The following is a 19,479-nucleotide window of genomic DNA, read 5'->3' on the forward strand; positions in this document are numbered from 1 at the left end:
GACCCTAATCGTTTCTGCATAAATTCCGGCTCCCATTAAACATTATTAGGCGGCGATGCAGCCTGATATAATGCACTGCATGTTTTCCTTGGTTCAAACGCGTGCATTAGGAGGTTCTAAACATGGTTTATGTATCGATGACTGAAGTCCTAATCAAATCAGGGGGAGGGAGGAGGGCAGGGAAGACATTCTGCCCTTAACCTCAGTGCCTCTCAGTCTCCCTCCGCCCCCATGATGGCCGCCTCGCTGGAGGGACGCGCAGCCAAGGCCTCCTACTGTAATGAGGAAAAATGTATCAATTTAGCCCGGCCTGTGCGCAGATTGAGCGCCGGCTGGGTGAAGGTGCACCGAGTGAATCCTTTTTCCTAATCAAGGACGGTATCGGAGAGAGTATTGCGGTCTCCGGCTGCTAGGATCGGCGGCATTCCTCCTCGCAGCCCCCTCGGGGGCCGGGGAGCCTCTGCCTTCTGTTTCACCTCATCAGCAGGGTTCACCGGGGGGTCAGGTCCTGCCCCCTGATGCTGCATTCAATGCAATACCTCTGCTGTGAAAGCCCCGCTCTCAAGGGCTGAGCGGAGGGGAGAGAGAGAACATATGATGACTCTCAGGTCTTTATTTCTACCTGTGATTTCAGGCGAGGTGGTGGGGGGGGGGGTCACCTCACCACATCTCTAATAATCCCATTCACAGTGTGAATAGAGGCTTTGCCTTGTGCCAAAGGAGTGAATAAATGTAGTTTCCTTCACATTTCTGTGTTTCACAGTGAAAACCTGACGCTTGATTCTATTTTTAATTTGTTGCGAGACATGTAAAGCAGTAAGAGATGATAATGTGGCATAAACATGTATTTTCACTCGCAGTCTGTTGGCAGGTTGAGTTTAAGAGGACAAACAAGACAATAAGCAGACGTCCTGTAAAGCAGAAAGGCTTATATATATATATATATATATATATATATATATATATATATATATATATATATATATATATATATATATATATATATATATATATATATGTATATATATGTATATATATGTATATATTTTTTAAAATAGGAGTGTAATTCTGTAAATTCCAACCAATTTATCACTTGTCATCGCCAAAGGGATTAATCTGCAGTAATAAAACAAATAAAACAGCAGCGATAAAACAAAAGGTACAAATAGCTCAAAAACACAATACAACTTCTTCAAAATCATCCCAAAATTAACTAATAGTAAAAAACTAATTTACATTGCAATCTTATATTTTAAAGGCACCTCGAATCAATTTAGTTTTGTCTTCACGAGTGGCTTTTTTGTCATTGTTTATCTACTGAGATAAATTGAAAATAAATCAATAATGGTAGTTGTTGCAGCCCGAAAGCAAATAAAACCACACCTGGTATCAGTTCTATACAACAAAAGATAAATCCATTACAACCGTATAAGCAAAGCTACTAACTGTATAATCGTCAACTTTTACATTTAGAAAAGTCTTGTTTTAATCCCCCGAATTGTTTCGGCCAAATGATTGATCCATCATCATTGAGTAGCGATCGTACTTCACCGTAATAAAATAACCGAGATGATCACGTCCATAAGCTTCAGAAATTTAAATTATTCCCAGAAAGCTGTAAAAACTCAAAACTGTAAGTAAGTAGGGCATCCTTCCAAAACTTTGATATCAGAAATAGTATTATATAATAGTGCAGACAAAAAAATAGAGAAAAAAATTAATAAAAAAAACCCCAAATTGCAGCCTATAAAATATCAACAAGTATCACAGTGACATAGAGCAAATTTACAACAACAAAAAAAAAAATTCTACAAAGCTTTGGAAAGTCAGAATTAGAAATAAACACACATATTTATGTAATTATCCTCAGTTTGTGAACCTTGCTGTCAGGAATGTGATCTGTTATAAATTGGAGGACAAAATGAATAATTCCTGATAGCAATTGTTTAAAACAATCTTAAAGACAATAACAACCAAGGTGAAGTTATATGCTGCAGTGAAGATGTGCAACGCAACATCACAAACACAAACAGCATATGGAAACCTCAAATATGTCCAATTTTGGCTCTAAGAATATCAGTTTAAATAATGTTTAGGGACATTTAATATTAAAAGTTATAAAATTACATTACACAATATTATTTGCAACTTTATTTTCTGTGAAATTTTTCAAACATATCATTATATTGGTTATATCACTTATATATAACCAGACAGAAATTAAGGAAAAACTGAATTAGAAGTGATAAAAGATAAAAAAAAAGAAAAAAGAAATGAAAAAAAAAAAGATGACAGTGAAAGGCGGCAAAAATTAAAGTAATCCCAGTATAAATTGCACATTTCTAAACACAAGCATAACAGAAATGGTTTGAATCTGTCAATTCTGGCATTTTGGAAAACATTTTTAAAAACTTTTTCACCACATTTTATTGGCCTAAAGATTCACTTGTGTCACTTTGTCGAATAGATCAATCATGTTAATGCTTGTTAGTTAAATCTATTGTCGACCAAAATTACAAATAAACGTGCAGCCTTAATAAACAAGTCTGACTGAATTATCAGGAATTGCATTTTTCACTGTTGCATTGTGATATAAATTGCCCATCAGAGTTTAAGGACACAAAAATTAAATTCCCTAAAACCTTTATACCACCAAAACTAGAAAAAACACAAAAAGAAGAGCTCCAAAATAAGCAGCTTGATCTGCAGGAAGGACATTTCTCACGGTTTATTTGAAAGGACATTTTGTAATGCCACAGCTCAGGCAGACAACAAAAATTAAAAACATTTCAAAAGATACTTGAGAAATATAAATACTAGACTATTATTTAAAAAAAGAGAGATATAGGAAGAACATGAGAGATTAGTATTGACAGACGTTTATCACCACATCTCACTGAACATTTGGTTTCCCCCTGCAGGACATTACATTATTCCACCTGGAAGCAAGATGCTTTAGGCAGAACCTTCAGAAAATGCTGCACAGGACTGCATTTTTCCTGCCTTATCATTATTTTTCCACTCATCGCACACTGCTTCTCCCCAGTGTGAGTGGTGGTGGATGGGTTAGGGACGCGGTTCAGGCTGGAGCATCAGAAAGTGCACGTAAGCATCAGAAAGTGCACGTTTCCCCCGCTGCTGTCGCTCCGACCCGCCGCCCCACTCCCTCAGGAGCGCGACGCTCGGGAGGATCTCTCACTCTGCACCAGCCTCTTCCATCTTCTGCAGCGCCATCAACATCTCCACTGCATTTATTTTGGGGTGTTTTCATAACATCTTTGTTGGGTTACGACCACGGCTGGATCTAATGTAACGTATTAGTCCTCCCACCCAACCATTTCCCTTCATTTTGATTCACTCGCTATCCAGCCTTTGATTGACTTTCAGCCTAACTAAAGTGGATTTTAATGAGAGAATACATTAACTCCCTCTGGTCATGCTAGCATAAATCAGCCTTTTCTTGCGGGATCAACTGCTGAGCTCATAACACCATGCTGAGAGAGTGTGAATAACCAAATGAGAGATTGCGACTGGGGCAAACCTCTGGCAGCTCAGATGCATTGTTGTGTTCCCCCTCGGAGGCGAACGCGAGTTCGGAGCAGAAGCAACAGAACGCGGCGCTTATCAGCACGCAGGTCAGCTTGCTCGTGGAAACGCTGCTTTTGTCAGGATCAATTAGACACATATCTCCGGTCAATTTCTATTGATTATCCCCCCCAGTTTGGAAATGGGGCAACTCAAATCTTTTTTTGCTGATGGGCGCCGAGAGATGTTGGATTCCGTGAGCCGGGCCCGCAGCAACTCCTCACCTTGATTTACGAAACGCGGAGATGCGACTCCCAACATCACATCTATCTGCTTCTCTTTGTTGGTAATTGCACTCAGCTAAATAGGTTATGCTGAAATATCAATAAATTGCCATCAAATTAATGTCAATACCGAAGCTGTGGATGGTGCTAATTAAAAAGCAAAAGGGATGAAAATGAAGTCATGGCATCGCCCTGAATAATTGATAACGCAATTTATGATTTTTATGAAAGAGTGCCGTCTGTCTGGGATTTTGATGAGGCCTTAATTAGATGCATTAATGTGTCTCCCTGTGCCTGCACTCAAACTCCAAACTCAAACAACCATGATGGTTTTTGGAGGGTTTTTTTTAACGCTCCAAATTACATGTTTTCAAATAACATTACCTCCGAAGATCCACTTAAGGTTACATTGGTCCCAGAGAGGTGTTAGTGTGTAATTTTCATTTAAGGAGGCATTGTTAGCTCTGGGCCAATCAGCCGGGGCTTCTGTTTAGGGTGGGATCATGGACTTGAGCAAGGGGAGGCGTTTCAAGGTTGTGCCGTGATTCTGTGGCCCGGTGCTGCTGTTATAGGCAGGGTTTGTGCCACGTTGAAAAATAAAAGGTCCAGGTCAAACAAGCGTGCTGAACAGGGTCGTCGTGGAGTTTTTCTGACGCTCTTAGTGAGACATTTTAGTGTGTAATTTCCGTGAAAGGACGCGCCGTTAAGTCAGGACTAATCAGGCTGTGCTTTTATTTGAGGTGGGATCAAGGGGGTATGCAAGGCTTTGTGTGGTGACTCAGTGGATGGATCCAGAACTGTTCCACCCTCTAGTCAGTGTTTTCACCCACACTGTGGCACCCATGTTTAATTTTTTTTTTATAGAGCCCTCAAAGAAATAGAATTTTAACCTAAGTGTGTTGTTGAACTTGGTTTAAAACCTTAGAAGTCATTTAATGGAATAAAATCTCGTAAAACTTAAGAGTGACCAAATGAACAACCATTTCACAATTTCTACCTTCAAAAATTGGTAATCGAGCTAAATTTCCTCTGTGAAATATTCCTTACAACGTCTTCATCTATCAAAAAACACTTTTCAGCCAGACTGAGATCAGAGAAGGATCAGGTGATTTCAAATTTAAGAATTTTCTGTGGTCGAGCCACCTCAAGCTCCCAAACAACAGTTTTTGCTAAAGAATGACTCATAAACGGCAAAGCTGTATTATGGGTCACACCCAGGTCCGAAAAGTCTCAAAGATTCATCGACCGATGTGTTTCAGACTTCGCATCACAACACACGTTTAAGACCTGCTGGTATGTTTCCACCCAGGTTACAGGGTGGGAGACGTGTTTACCACGACTGTGGAATGATCTCAAGCCTTTGTGGGCTCTGCTCTCAATGTTTGCACCCACTTTGTTCCAGCCCTGTTAAAGATTCCTACAAAGAACCGTCAAGTGAGGTCAGGTCACCTGGCGTTAACGTGCTCAACACGCCTGAATGTGTAATGTTTATTGACTCGAGCGGATCGGAGTGATCCCGTGTTGATTTTGCACCTCCTCATCTATTAGCCAGACTCGACCTTTGAGATAAATGAAGAGCGAGGGAGGCAGACAGATGAGGGGATTAGAAGTGGGCCGCAACAGGGAAGCAGGCCCGGGGAGAAAAAAAATGGACGGACTGCCGGCGGATAAATGAGGTGGAGGAGCATAATGGCCGCTGTTTGTTATGATGTACTGAATCAGGTTCTCTTTGACAAAACAGTCCTTAGCACCCTCTGTATTTATAGTGTCACTGGTCAGTCCATCCACAAAGGCAGGCTGATGATATGTGAGCGTGTTAGTGCTGTGAGGTGTCTGAGGCTCTGCTCTGGAGTGACCCGCTCATCCGTCAGCACTGCAAACTGAAGCAGCGCCGTGTTCGCGGATCACACATCAGTTTGGTCAGGAACTTAAATCTCTGTTCCATTCAGAGTTAGCTGAGCGCAAAAAACAAAAAATATCAGCCTGACTTTGCACTCTGGAGTAGAGTTTCTCGGATGAAACTCGTTGAGAAAAGAAACACCAGAGGTTCAGAGAGGTACTCATATTCTTTAGCTATAAGAATAATACAGATATCAAAGGAAAGACTGGAACAAGTGAAATAGTAAAAGTTAAAGATACTCAATGTACTGAAATCGGTTCTCAAAGTATGGAGGGATGGACACAACACAGTAAGCTGTGTTGTGAGTTTTAATCCCATGAATCTGATAATAATGTGGTAACTGTATAAATTGAATAATGAACTTGAATGAGTGTGTAAACAGGCTCAGTGTATCTCCTCACAGAGTTCAAAACAATCCAGTTTGAAGAAGGTAAGGTGGATAAAATATGGATATTTGTCCACAAATTTAGTCAGCAAAAGTAAGACATCCTTGGACAAATACTAAAGTGAAGAACCTGAAATGTATACTTAAGTACGCTCTCAAGGTAGCATTGTTTCTTTGCCCCTCAGCCTCTGAAGTGGACACTGGGCCGCCTTGAATGCCCACTCAGTTTTCAGATTTCTGTGAATGAGACGGAGGTTCCTGTTTGTGTGAAGTCGGGGTTTGCTCTTTGTTGGAGCCAGTTGTGGGATGACATGTTTGGTTTTTCCCAGCAGTTAAACAGGCGTCTCCTGAGGGGGATGGACTCCAGGCATTCCCCTTGTCACCCGTGCTCTGAATGGGGGTGTCACACCGCCTGGGTAAATGATCTTCCAATGGTTTCTGGGTTTCAGGCTAAAAAGGAGCTTTGCTTTTCCTTCCCTCTCTCTTGACTGATGAATCCAGAGGAAGCGGGGATTTGTTTCTGACATGCAGGAAAGCCAGGTACTCCAACCCCTCGAGGTCAACCTGAGGTCAAGTTCCCTATTCTCATGGCAAAAGGCTTGAAACGAGACGACTAATTAGATTCTTTAGTTAAAAGTTTGGCCCTAACCCCATGGCGGAGCAGCTGGTTCAAAGCGAATCTCTGGAGGCAACCTGCTGTGAAGTAGTTAAGACACGTCTCACTCACACTGCACCGCCCCGGTTAGCTTCCAGCTGCCCGATCACGAGGAAATAAAACCCGGCAAAGTGATCTTCTCTCCCACACAAGTTACACACTAGACTAAAATCTAAATTAAGGGCATTGTGCATTACCGAAAACTACTCCTCTAATTAACTTTAACGCTCTCGGGCTGTGCCATTGTCTTATCATGTTTAAAATTTGAGTTTGCAAATTGAACTGAGTTGTTGAATTCCCACAGGAAAGGCTGCTGTCATTAAGTTGCAGTGTGAGCAGATGAACGGGCTGCAGTGCTGAGCAGCACTGTACAAGTATTGATCCCGGTTTCTTAAAGCCTAGCGGGGATGTGTTTGATCCACCGGGGTAGGAGCCTTTATATTCCCAGTGTGCGTCTGAGTGAGCGTGTGTTGGAACAGAAATTGACATGCTGGGAATTATTTGACTGACATTTGATCACAGAATGTGTTTTAGGGGGTTTACAAAGCAACAATATTAACTTTCTGCATTTTGACTTTCTCAAATATGAAGTTTTGCACTTTTGTTTTTAATATCAATGCATATTACAGTTTTTTTGCTCATTGGATTTTTAACCAGCTGATGTTCCTGTGCTCACAGACTTGGGCGACATCCCCCTGGTGGCAGCCCACGAGCTCAGCAACATCCTGAAACATGGATACCTGGAAAAGAAGCGAAAAGGTGCAGCAACACACACCAAAGCTTCAGAAAACACCTTCTGGACAGACGTGTCATATTTCTACTGATTCCTTGCTCAATAACTTGATGTAATTCTTCATGTGGAACCTGCACTTCCTCCTCAGACCACAGCTTCTTTGGCTCAGAGTGGCAAAAGAGATGGTGCGTCCTGAATAACTCCATATTTTACTACTTTGGGAGTGAAAAAGGTTTGTTTAAATGCCCACATGCAGAGGGAGACTTTATATCTACCTGCTTTGAATGGCTTTACATTGTCCTGCTCCTCCACTTCCTCCTCCTCCTCCTCGTCCTCTGCCTCCGCCTCCTCATCCACTTCCTCCTCCTCCTCGTCCTCCTCCTCCTCCTCCTCCTCCTCCTCCTCACAGACAAACAGCAGAAGGGCTCTTTTTATATCAACGAATACAACGTGAAGTTGGTGAGCAACCTAAGAAAAGACTCCAGAAAAAATGCCTGTTTCGAGCTCTACGCTCCGGGACGACGGCCTTTGCAGGTCTGTACTACAGCAGCTCATACGTCCACATTCTTCTTCTTCATAAAATGACATTTAGAAAAACAATGAATGGATGAAAGATTAAAAAAAAAAAAAAAAAAACACTCAATAAATGAAAAAATTATTAATAAAATGTCAATAAATGAATGAATACATTAGCAATAAATGAATGTATAATTTGAAAGTCAGATCAAGTTTAAATAAACAGATGATAAATAAACTTGATAAAATTTACAGGGAAAAGAAATAAAGACAAATTCATATTAATTTGAATTCACTTAAAATACGAGGTCAGATTATTTGGGAAAAAGCAGCATGATGTACATGAATTATGTTTTTGTTTATGAATCATCTTTGAGCTTGTCGCGTGTTTCTGAGTGTATGCAGGCCAATAAGCTGCATGAAATTACAGTCCTAAAATACTCCTGTTAGCAACAGCTGCTCACATACAGAGTAAAATGATGATTTCAATCCATAATCGGGTCACAATGTACAATAAAAAAAAAAAAAGAATCAAATATTTACACAGCATTTCCTGATGTTTGTGTCTATGAAAATGTTGTCGTTTCTTTTTGTTGAGCTCTCATGAAATAAACTCCCCATACAAACATTGCGCTCCTCATTTTGACCTTAATATTGTTGATATAAGAGGAAAATTACGAGCAGATGATTAGAACAAATTTATTTGAAACACTGTGTACTTAAGTGTGAACGGAGTCATTTAAACAAGGTGGTTTTCTTGCCCGATCGCATTTTTATTATTAGATTTGATGTATCAGCACAGCTTTATTGGAAATATTTTCATTTTATTAATTAACACCCACACTGACAAACATTGCATTCCCCGGTCACTACAATTGAATATGTCTTAATTAAATATCGCAGAGGGGAGTCATCGTTCATCTTAGAAATGTCCTATTTTTAATCGTCCTTTTTGGCCCTTATGTGGAAAGGGATTTGATGAATGTCACAGTGATTACAGATCTGTGTGTGTGAATGCGCGCTGAGCTGTGATGATAATCACTGTGTTATTGTCTCTCTCTCTCTCTCCCTCCAGTTCACTGCCAGCAGCCCTCAAGAGGCCAGGGAGTGGGTGGACCAAATCAATTTTATGCTCAGAGGTCGGCCTGCACCCTTTTATACTGCTTTGTTTCTGCTCCTTTCTCTCTCAGGAGTGTAAACATCTGCTCTTCAGGCTCTAAAACCTTTTGAATATTCAGCATTACAAGTAAAACGGGCTCACTCTCAATAGAGCACGAGCACATTATTTTTTCACATTTCTGAAAAAAAAAAAATCAATCAAACGCAATAACTGGGAACAGTTTGTACGCTTGCAGAAGAAAAGGAGCCCAACACTATGATGCTTCGGCTATTCTAAGAAATACAGGAAAAAATAGCGCCTGTGTCAATATTTGTCAAAAGTGTAAGCGATGCACAAGTTAGCAAACATGATCACTCGCCCAATAAAGCGCTAAAAATGGCATCTTAATGAAAAATGCCGGTGAAGCAGGATAAAGCGTCGAACATTTCTTTTCCTTCCACTGAAGTTTTGTCCTGTTTTCGCGAGGCAGAAAGGTCACAAGTGCAAAGCAGCGCTTTATCATGTCTGACTGGTATGAAAACCACCCGATCCATCACCGCTGGCTCAGCCGAGCACACCGGTCCTGAATCTCCTCGTTCGACATGTCACCTGCCGTGTCACGCACGCCATCACAAACCTTCAGTTGTGGTCCACACCCCCCCCCACCCTCCCCCTCCCACCCCCCCCACAATCCCTCCTTCCCTCCCTCCACCCCGAACCCTCCTACCGAATTCCAACTTACAGGAAATTGATTGGTAGACGTTCTGGTTACCCTCCAGTGACATTGATTTCTGCTTGGCTGCTGGTGCTCGGCGGAGGACCTGATACCCCGTGTTGCAGTGTCCAGTCGCCTGCAATGAGACAGCTCCTCCATCTGAGCCAGCGCTCCAGCCTCCACCACTCTAAAATGAGCTCGGGCCGGGCCACTGATTTGCGGGAAGTAACAGACACGCCGCCGTTTGTCTTACTTCCTCCCGGCACAGTTTTTACAATCTGATCCCGAGCATGCAGAAAATTACTTATCCTCTCCACGTTCACGTGAGGAGAAGGCTGTCTTTGAAAAACACGCAGTCATTTCCGTGTGCGTGGACGGCGTTTCACGAATTTCTAACGACATTTTGACGGCTGTTTGCCTCAAATGTTTGGCGTTTTAAATTATTTTAGGAACAATTCAACTACAGTGGTGCTGTCCAGTCCCGGTACTGTGAGTTTTTTGATGTTTTCCAGCTGAAACACACATGAGTGTGACACGTTTGTCTTCACAAAGGCTGCAAAATGTCTGAGAGCGACAAACTCACTGCAAACGAAACATGTAAAACATGCAGGGGCAGTAGGAGGGGACAACACTGACTTACAGTCAATGTGAGTGCAACCAGAGAAAATACCTGGTCGTCCCTGAACAATCACTGTCAATCAAGCTGTCTGAGAAAAGTCAAATAACAGAACATTACTTTGTGCAGAAATAGTTTGGCGAACTGTAATGTTTCCTGGATGTCAAGGAGGGTACGTTTTGTGTAATCTTTTCTGATTGTTGCATTCATACCGACTGACGTCTGCAGGATTAAAAGCTACCTGCAGACCTCGTGCTGAAGTCTCACCTTTTGATGGGAATTGTATACACATCAGCAGTCATCTGAAATCTATATAGCTTTATTTAATGTACATCACTTGTTTCTTTATCAGTTGGCACTGATGCAGAAAGAATCAAATGTATTATTCCTCAAAAATGCCATTTTTTGAATTTCTCTTGCACATGCTCAATATGTCTTGATCAAAAATACATGATAAAAACATGATTTACCACGAAGATGTGAAAGGAGGAGCTAATGTGCACTGAAAAACAGTAAGTTGATTATTTGTTTGGTGAAAATAAACTAAGAAATCTGGTAAATAGATTAATGTTTACAAAAGAAAAGTGTTGATTTCTTTAGTTTTCATGTGATCATATAATGTGATGTCAATCGAGGCGTTTGTGTAATTTTCTTCTCATTTTAAGCTATTATAAATAAGGGTTGAATTAGTAAAAACTCACTTTTTCATGGCTTGATTAAATTCTTAATGAATATAAAGATGAACCATACATGCACAGGGAAAAAAAACGAGGTAAACTGAGTGTGTGGCGCTCACGGCTGCTGTTGTGCGCCCCTTCAAACATTCCTCTTACTTTAGCCTTTAATGCATATCTCTTGTCTATTGTGCCACGCTGCGCTCCATCTTGACGCTAACGCTGCCCATGGCCTCGTCTCGCCCTCCCTCATAGATCTCAGCTCCGGCTTCATCCCTTTTGACGACGAGGAGGAAGAGGAGGAGGAGGAGGAGCCCTACGATGACATTGAGGGGCCGCTGGGCTCCGCTCCTCCACTGCCTCTGCCGCCTCAGGCCTCCCAGCGAGGCTCGCAGGACACGGGGGAGGTGGACGGGGAGGACGAGGATATCTACGAGATGATGCCAGGTAGGAGGACGTGGCACAAGACACTCCGGCACAGACCCTCCTCACACTCAGTCAGATGAATACCCAGTCGCTCTGACTCTCTCCAGCCCGGAGGGATATTTGCAGCGGGACTTACTTGCAATCTCTCCAGGCTGCGAATTTCGTGTAACCAGCTGCCCTCCTCGCTTCGCCCTCACTCCCAGGCAGATCACTCATTTTAAATCAAGCAACACTAATAAGCTGGTCGGGGCTGAGGCGTCTGCTGGAGAGGCACACAGAACAGGAAGAGCAAGATTCACTTACTCCAAATCTGCTTCCTCTGCTCTCCCCCAACACTTATGTTGTTGAAATCAGCGAGAGGCAGCCGGTTTCAAAATGCTCTGTCATACAGCGTCCAATTAGCAAATGTTGCCAGGCAACAAATAGCCACAATTCAATCCTCTTCCACAGTTTTTTAGGCTAAAATTGCCTGGCAACAGCGATTTAGTTGGAAGGAAGTGAAAACTGCATCTCCCAGTGCTCAAAATAGTTCTGGCACTCCTAATGTCCCGTCTTTAATAGAGATTAGAGTTTGAGTGACGAGACCCCGGGACAGTGTGTGAGTCTCCTGCTGTGGGAGGGTGAAAGGGTGAGGGAGGGGAAACAACCGCATGTGTCAGGGCGGCTACAAGATCCCAAGAAGGACAAAAGGGGTGATCCGATCTTCTCAGGGCCGTCGTCCATCACCCGCCCTATTAAATAAGATACATCAAGATTCAGTTTCACTCAGTGAGTACATTACCTTTGCCAAAATCACTGGCCGAGAGGGGAATCACTCTTCCAACTGTCACGCTGCCGCTCAAAGCCATCTGGGAAAAGGTACAGACCCTGACCACAGATGGCATATCGAATGACCCGCTCTTTCTTTCACTTTCTCACTCCTTCGCTTATCAATCACTCGGCACCACTCTTTGCTCAATTACAGCTTTTACACAGTGATTAGAGGATGATTGGTTATTTCAAAGGACCGGTCAGGTTGGGAAGAGCTGATAGCGAAGATGTCTGTGCTTAGCGGGGTGGTCGACATCGCTCTCCTCTCTGTTGAAAATATTTTTATAACAAGGGGGAGGGGGCAAAATCTATCCTGCGCCTCATAGTGATTATTGGCCTTTACCAGCAGAACGAACAAAACACATCAATAATGCACCGCTAGCGAGAGCTGCTCAACATCTTCTCATTCGATCAGAAACAATGACGATAAACTCCATTCTTTCCATCTTGTACCACTTTATATGACTCAGTGTGGAGGGGGGGGGGGCTGGAAGAAAGCTGTCAGTTTGAGTCTGGACCGGGCCTTTCTACGTGGGATGTGCATGTTCTTCTGTACATTTATTTTACAGCTCTTCCAATTTCCTCCCACAGTCCAAAAATATGCATTTAAGGTTAATTGGTGACACGCTAGGTAGAATACTGAATACATTTTTTTCATGGATAAGTATTATTTAAGCAGAATATTACTTAAGTAGGAGTAATAAAGTATTTAGAAACCTACTCAATTAGTGAATATTTGCTGATTTGCCAAATTAGATACAATGACAAAAATAGTTTCTTGAGTTTGAAATAAACGCACAATAAAACATTAAAGCAACTTTATACACAAACATTTTCTGAATTATTATGATTTTTTTTTGCAAAATGTTGTGTCCCCTCAAAAACATTATTTTTTCTTCAGTTTTGAAACAGACTGCTTCATTTGAACATAAAGACATTTCTTTAAAACAAGAGGCCATAATGCTGAATAAAGTCATTTTACATTCCTTAAGTTAATGTTGACTGTTAACTCGACCACCGTTTTTCATTTTCTGAACCGGGTGTTGGAGTCACCATCATTTTCTTTGAAACTCATGAAAACGTCTGTTTTTTTAATTGTTTTTTAATTGTGTTTTAATTGACTTGTGCTTTGTGTGGATGACGATTGTTTGTAATTTGTTGTGTGACGTGTAATCCCCAAGAGGCTGCCCTGTTATGCTCTGCTACTGCGACGACCACTAAAAGAGGGAAACGGCTTTCTGTGCTCACAAATAGTCTGAGATAAGATAATATATATATATATGTATATATGATATATATAATCTATCAAATTGACGACGAAAAAGTCTTATCTGCCCATGTTACAGTGAAGGCAGGAATATTTTGCTAAAGTATTAAAAGCATTGACTAAAAAGTGTTATTCAGGATGTGATTTTATGTTGTAATGGCTTGAAATGTTTGTTAAAGTGTCAAAGTTTTGATTCACATAGATTAACAGATCACAGATTAACATTGAGATCCTCCTCTGTCTCTAAAAAGACACTGTTGTTGATATCGAAGTGTTTTTTTCTTCCTGCTGCCGCAGAGACTTCGTGTGCAGCCACATGACTTTGATGCTTTGCCTGATTGGTCACATGCAATCCGGGGGCAGAGCCTGAGGCAGAAGCCTTTCCAACAGATAATGAGATTATTTGATCATATTCCAGTTAGAAGTAAAGGTAACGAGCGGCTTAAGCTTCTCTTCAGAATTGTCCTCAAGTAAAAGTACCGTAATCCTCTCACCAGTCCAATTGATCCAAGAAAGTTGTAAATGTATTGGAAGTGAATGTCGCGTGTCACGTCACTCCTCTTCCTCTGGATTCAACGGATAGAAGTTTCAGCTCCAATTCTACTAATTCGGTACCATAATGTCCTGCCAAGATTTACAGAGGACAGAGGCATGCTGGGAAAGACGGGCAGCGTGATTATAAGAGTCCTTCTCTCTCAATAAATAGAAATATTCCTCTCTCCGGTCATTTATAGCTTGCATGAATGTTTAAAATGACATCGCCAGAGCTGTCATTCAAGTTTTTATTTCCTGATCTTGTTAATATTAAACATCCAGAAATATTAAGTCTTTGCGGTATTCTTGACTGCAGCATCATTTTTTAGGTGATGTGAAACCCCCCCCCCCCCACCCTCGCACTCTCCTTCACCACCACCACCAACCGCTCATCCACGCACAGCCTCCATCGGTGTCGTTGCAGCATCACTCCGAACGCGCCTCGGTTTTGCAGGCAGAGTTCAGAGCGACGGCTTGTATTGGCTCCGGCACTGATGACTGATTTTATTGACTGGAAAATTAAATCACTTGGATGTAGAAGCCGTTGGCCCGTGGCGGTGGCCTCTGGATGGAAATGATTCTCCTCTGTAGGAGAGTCCTGAGCAAATGTTCAAACCTGCTGCAAACAACATCGGGGGGGGGGAAAAATGTGGCGCAGGAAATAAGTGACTGTGTGTGTGTGTGTCAGCTGTTAGCTGGAAGAAGCCCGGATTACCTGAGTTCAAAATACGGGAAAACAGGAGAATGCTAAAGAGTTTCAGGCATGCAAAGTGTGTGTGTGTGTGTGTGTGTGTGTGTGTGTGTGTGTGTGTGTGTGTGTGTGTGTGTGTGTGTGTGTGTGTGTGTGTGTGTGTGTGTGTGTGTGTGTCGTCTCTGGTTCTCTTCCTGGAAGCAGAGGTGCAGGTTGTGCTGGGGGGTGGATAGTGTTGCTGGGCTGTGGCCCTGCTGTCAGTGCCGCCGGGGTTCCGGATGGATGTGGGAGTCTCACTGTGTCACCTCTCGGACCGCCGCCAGCCACGCCCCACAGTCGATGACACGTCCGCCTCCGCACGCCTCAAAGGCGGCCTTTTTAATACCTCCGGCCCCTGATTAATGCAAACAGATTGATCCTCGCGGAAGAGTCAGTAGATAAATAAACACGTCACATGGATATTCATCAAGGATGTGCTAAAGACCCGGTTTATTTATTTTATTATTTGTTTTCGCCTGACAGGGTGACTCCTTGCATATATCTCATCCACTTGTGAGGCTGGAATTAGTACATTGTCACAGTCAGGATTCAACACTTTGGTCGTTTTTCACATTTAAAACTGATCTGAGAATTTTTTTTTTTTTGTTCACCAAACATTTGATTGTCTTTGAAATATTGACTACATTGATTACACTTGTTTTTATTAGTTAAATGAAATATAAAATGTGGGAAAGCGGCACGATGTTGCTTTTTTTTGCATTTTCAAGGTCACATAGTTTTAATCAGTGGTCACACACTAGATTTAAATATAGAAAGTTAACACATTTATTTTATTATCAATTAATTACACTTAAAAGCCTTTGAATCTTATTTCTATTTAATCTCAGTATTCCAGTGGAAGGCTCTGCTCTGGTGTGTAGGTGAGGTTGGGCGTTTCCTCCAGCGTTTTGCTTCGCTGTAATCAGAGGAGTCCACAGACAGTCTGGTGCAGCTCCAGGCAAAAAAAAACATCTTTAAGGTTTTAAAAGCATTATAAGAATGACTATGGTTTCATTCAGAAAACATGTTTGCAGTTACATAGTTTGGTGAAACAACAGTTATTACCCAAAACCAGGAAAAGACTTCACTGCTGTACCTTCATGTTACAAATGCAAAATTGAATACAAGATCATCTATTGTATTAGTGTTTCTAACACTGTGTTATCACTCTCATGCATGTTAATGACAAAACTAAAACATTTTTCTATTATCTTTATAACAACATTGTCATTCAGAAATGTTTTACAGGGTTTGAGTGTATCAACCAAAATGACTCAGCTGAATCTCTTGTCTTTGCAAATGTGCTTTATTAAACATGATTTCTTTCATCTTTTAGAGGAGTTTGTGGAGCCATCGGATGAGAGCGCTGAGAGAAACAGCAAATCAGGTCAGAAGCTCATGTCAAATTCTCATTGGGAACATTCTTCGGCCTTTGTTTAGAATGTTAAAACGTTTGTCTTGTATTTTCTTCCTGGCCACCAGACTATGCTAACTACTACCAGGGTTTATGGGACTGCCAGCCGGACGAGCCCGACGAGCTGGAATTTCAGAGAGGAGATCTCATCTACATCATTAGCAAGGTCAGCATCACCATCAGCAAAAATAATCTGGGAGGTTATTTAAGTTTCTTCCCGAATTCAGTGTTTTCTGGACCCTCGTCTCCCCGTCAGTTCGATGCAGATTACTGCTCTGCTCTTCCTCTCTAATGGAAATCCATTCCTGATTGCCCCCTTGACTCACAGATATAATTACAGTAGTTTAGGATGAGTAAAATGAGATGCAGACGTGTAAAATGTGTAATTATTTAAGGGTTAAACAACATCAGCTCCAGTAATAGTCTTCATTTCCCCCCTGACCATGCTGATTTCCCCAACATCTAAATTCCTCCGTTAGCAGAGTGCACGTCTCCACGCAACAGAGAAGCACCAACAGTGGCATTGTCTATTCCCGGGCCACTAGGGTGAAGTGCCGTTCGGGTGCTGCGTAATGGTGCTGTTGTTCATTATGGAGCCTCTATCACAGGGGTTAATTGAGTAGGCAGCCATGCGAAGCTCCTCAGTTCTGTTTGACGTAAACTGCAGGTGAAGCCATCCTGCATCTCAGCTCTTTTTCTCTCAATCTATTTCCTCGTGTTTTATGGCCATCGTGCAGTTACATGCAGAGTATCTACCAGTGAAAAGACGCCCTACTGGAAATCAATGGCTTGTAATTTGGGCACTTTCCCTCCGCTGTGTACAGGGACTTGTTCCCAGACTGTCGCTATTGGTCGGCCTCAAATTGAATCCTCACGCTCTGTGTTCTGGCCAAATTGTCTGAAGGAGAGCGGCAAGAAGAAAGAGGCATTTTCCTTACTTAATTATGTGTTCAAGGTTAGAAAAGGATGCTTTTAATGTTCTTGCATCTTAAATCACTGCTTAAAGCAGAGGTTTTTCAAGTGTTCATTTGTGTTTGTGCATCTTACTTGATAAGATCATTTCAGCATTGCCTTTTGCTCCTTGTGCATTTTTGTTAAATTTTGATTTATTTAGAAAATTCAGACAAGATCAAAACAACAAAAGAAAGACAAAGCATGTGCACTAAATACATGGTTTGAGCATTAAAAGAAAAACTTATTCTCCATATATGTTATAGGTAAGTCGTTAACCTGTAACCTATAATAGTGAATATTATTCACTTTACATATATAAAGTGCCCATAAGTATACATATAACATTAAAATGAAATTCACTATTGTCAATATTATAAAAGTATGAATAAATCTGTGTTCACACTTACATCTAGTTTATAATCTAAATACATATGAAACATAGGATGAAACTATTTATCTATGAAGCAGAGCACAGGTTGGTCTGTTTGTGAGTGTGCATGTTCTCCCTGTGTGCGTCTCTCGTCTCTGGCTTCTCCAGAAACATATATTTGAAATTAATTGGTGACTCTAAACTGCCTGTCTACATTTTCCCTGTGATGGACTGTTGACCCAGCAGCCTGCGACCCTCAGTTAGATGAACTGGCTCAGACGGCGGATGGATGAATGAATGAACGGATGGACGGATGGCGTGTTTAAAGTAAATTAAATGAGTGAAAGTTCCAGGCTCTGCCAGTGTTGGCCTGCAAGGAATACGAGCCTGGTGTTTTGTAACAGCAGATAACTTGCAGGTGAAATATGTCCTCCGCAGAAGATGGACTTTTAATTGCGGCTCTGGTGGCAGTGGCGGATAAATGAGATGCCAGCCGTCTCTGTCTGCGCGCGCTGCTTGATAGGCGAAAATGTCAAAACAGCCATGTTCATTTTTCACCCGCCGATGACGAAGGCCTGGCACCGGCGGGAAACAAAGGGGAGCCGGCAGGTCCGCCTCACACTGCCTCGGCCTCGCTCCGCGGATTACTTTGCTCAGTATAGATCAGATTACTGCTTCACTGAAAACCTTAAAAAAGCAAAGTAAGTCCAGGTCGGAGGCAGGACTCGGTTGTTGTGTCTCACAGTCCTAATGGCACAGATGACTCTTGTTTTGTCAAGCTGTAAGCTAAAGTCATAACAGTGACACACTATAAGAGAGTATTTTCACTATCTTCTAATGGACTCACAATGAGGGTCAGGTTGTAAATTATTTAAAGGTGATCTCCCAACTCCTCCTCAACGTTTGGCTTTCTGTGACGACTACCCGTGTCCTATTTTTTTTTTTGTGTGTGTCCTAACGGCGTCGCATTCCCCTCATGAATAGCATTATTTGGATTATAGCTCGTAATCGGCGATTTATTTTAACGAGCCCTCGGGGAGGGCTTCCCCGTGTCTTCTGTGTGGACGCCGCGGACCCGGCCTGCTCTTCAGTTTTTACGGGGGTGGGTGGGGGGGATCCCTGAGAACCCTGACCTCGATGAGTGAAATACGGGCCCTTGGCTAGAACTCAAGTCTGTCGCTTAACTGGGGACGCAGACACACGAAATGGCCGTAATAAAAGCAGGGCCCATAAATTCTCTCAGAGGGTGGGAGGCCTGCTTGTCTGTGCTGTTATGTCAACACTGACCATAATTACAAGGTAATAAGGACACGCTCTAAGTGCTAAATCAATGGTGCTAACAAACTGTTATTTTTAAAGCGGGGATGTGATTGACTGCTGAAGTGCAGAATGGGATAGCCACAGGCGTGGTGTCATATGGCTGTGAACTGAGGAGAACATGCCGATTGTATAAAAGGCCCTCATCCATCATTATTGATCCCTCACTTACTGTAAAGTGGGGGCATTTTTACTGTATTTGTGTGCCCAGCCCCCCTTGTGAGTTGCTGTGTGTGTGCACGTTTCTGTATCACTGACAAAGTAAATATATTAGTAACCTCACCACTCATATGAATCCCATTAGTTTGGGATTATTAATCTGGCTGTTTGCCTCCGCTGCGGGTTCCTGCAGCCGCTCACCTTCCCTCTGCAGCGCCGCCCGGCCCGCACACACACGACGTAGAAAAACAACTGTGAAATCCATCCTCCCACTTCTTTCCCTTTTTGTTCCCGCATTTCATTTCTACAAGCTTATATTTTGTAAAGCACACGATAGCTTTACAGTGACATTTTACCAAGTGCTGACAAATTCTACCAAGCGATGGTCTTTTTGCA

The 19,479-nt window shown here is 42.2% G+C and overlaps 1 protein-coding gene across 1 annotated transcript in view; it reads left to right on the forward strand.

Annotated features, from left to right (window-relative positions):
* Positions 1-19,479, forward strand: part of skap1 (src kinase associated phosphoprotein 1) — a 40,013-nt gene that overhangs the window by 10,911 nt on the left and 9,623 nt on the right. The window contains exons 5-11 of the mRNA XM_080516985.1: positions 7,428-7,508; positions 7,631-7,714; positions 7,892-8,016; positions 9,074-9,137; positions 11,358-11,549; positions 16,206-16,256; positions 16,352-16,449. Of these exons, the coding sequence (XP_080373111.1) occupies positions 7,428-7,508; positions 7,631-7,714; positions 7,892-8,016; positions 9,074-9,137; positions 11,358-11,549; positions 16,206-16,256; positions 16,352-16,449 (695 nt within the window). The remainder of the gene's footprint in view (positions 1-7,427; positions 7,509-7,630; positions 7,715-7,891; positions 8,017-9,073; positions 9,138-11,357; positions 11,550-16,205; positions 16,257-16,351; positions 16,450-19,479) is intronic.

This window comes from Blennius ocellaris (assembly GCF_963422515.1).
Source record: "Blennius ocellaris genome assembly, chromosome: 21".
NCBI classification, from domain to species: Eukaryota; Metazoa; Chordata; class Actinopteri; order Blenniiformes; family Blenniidae; genus Blennius; species Blennius ocellaris.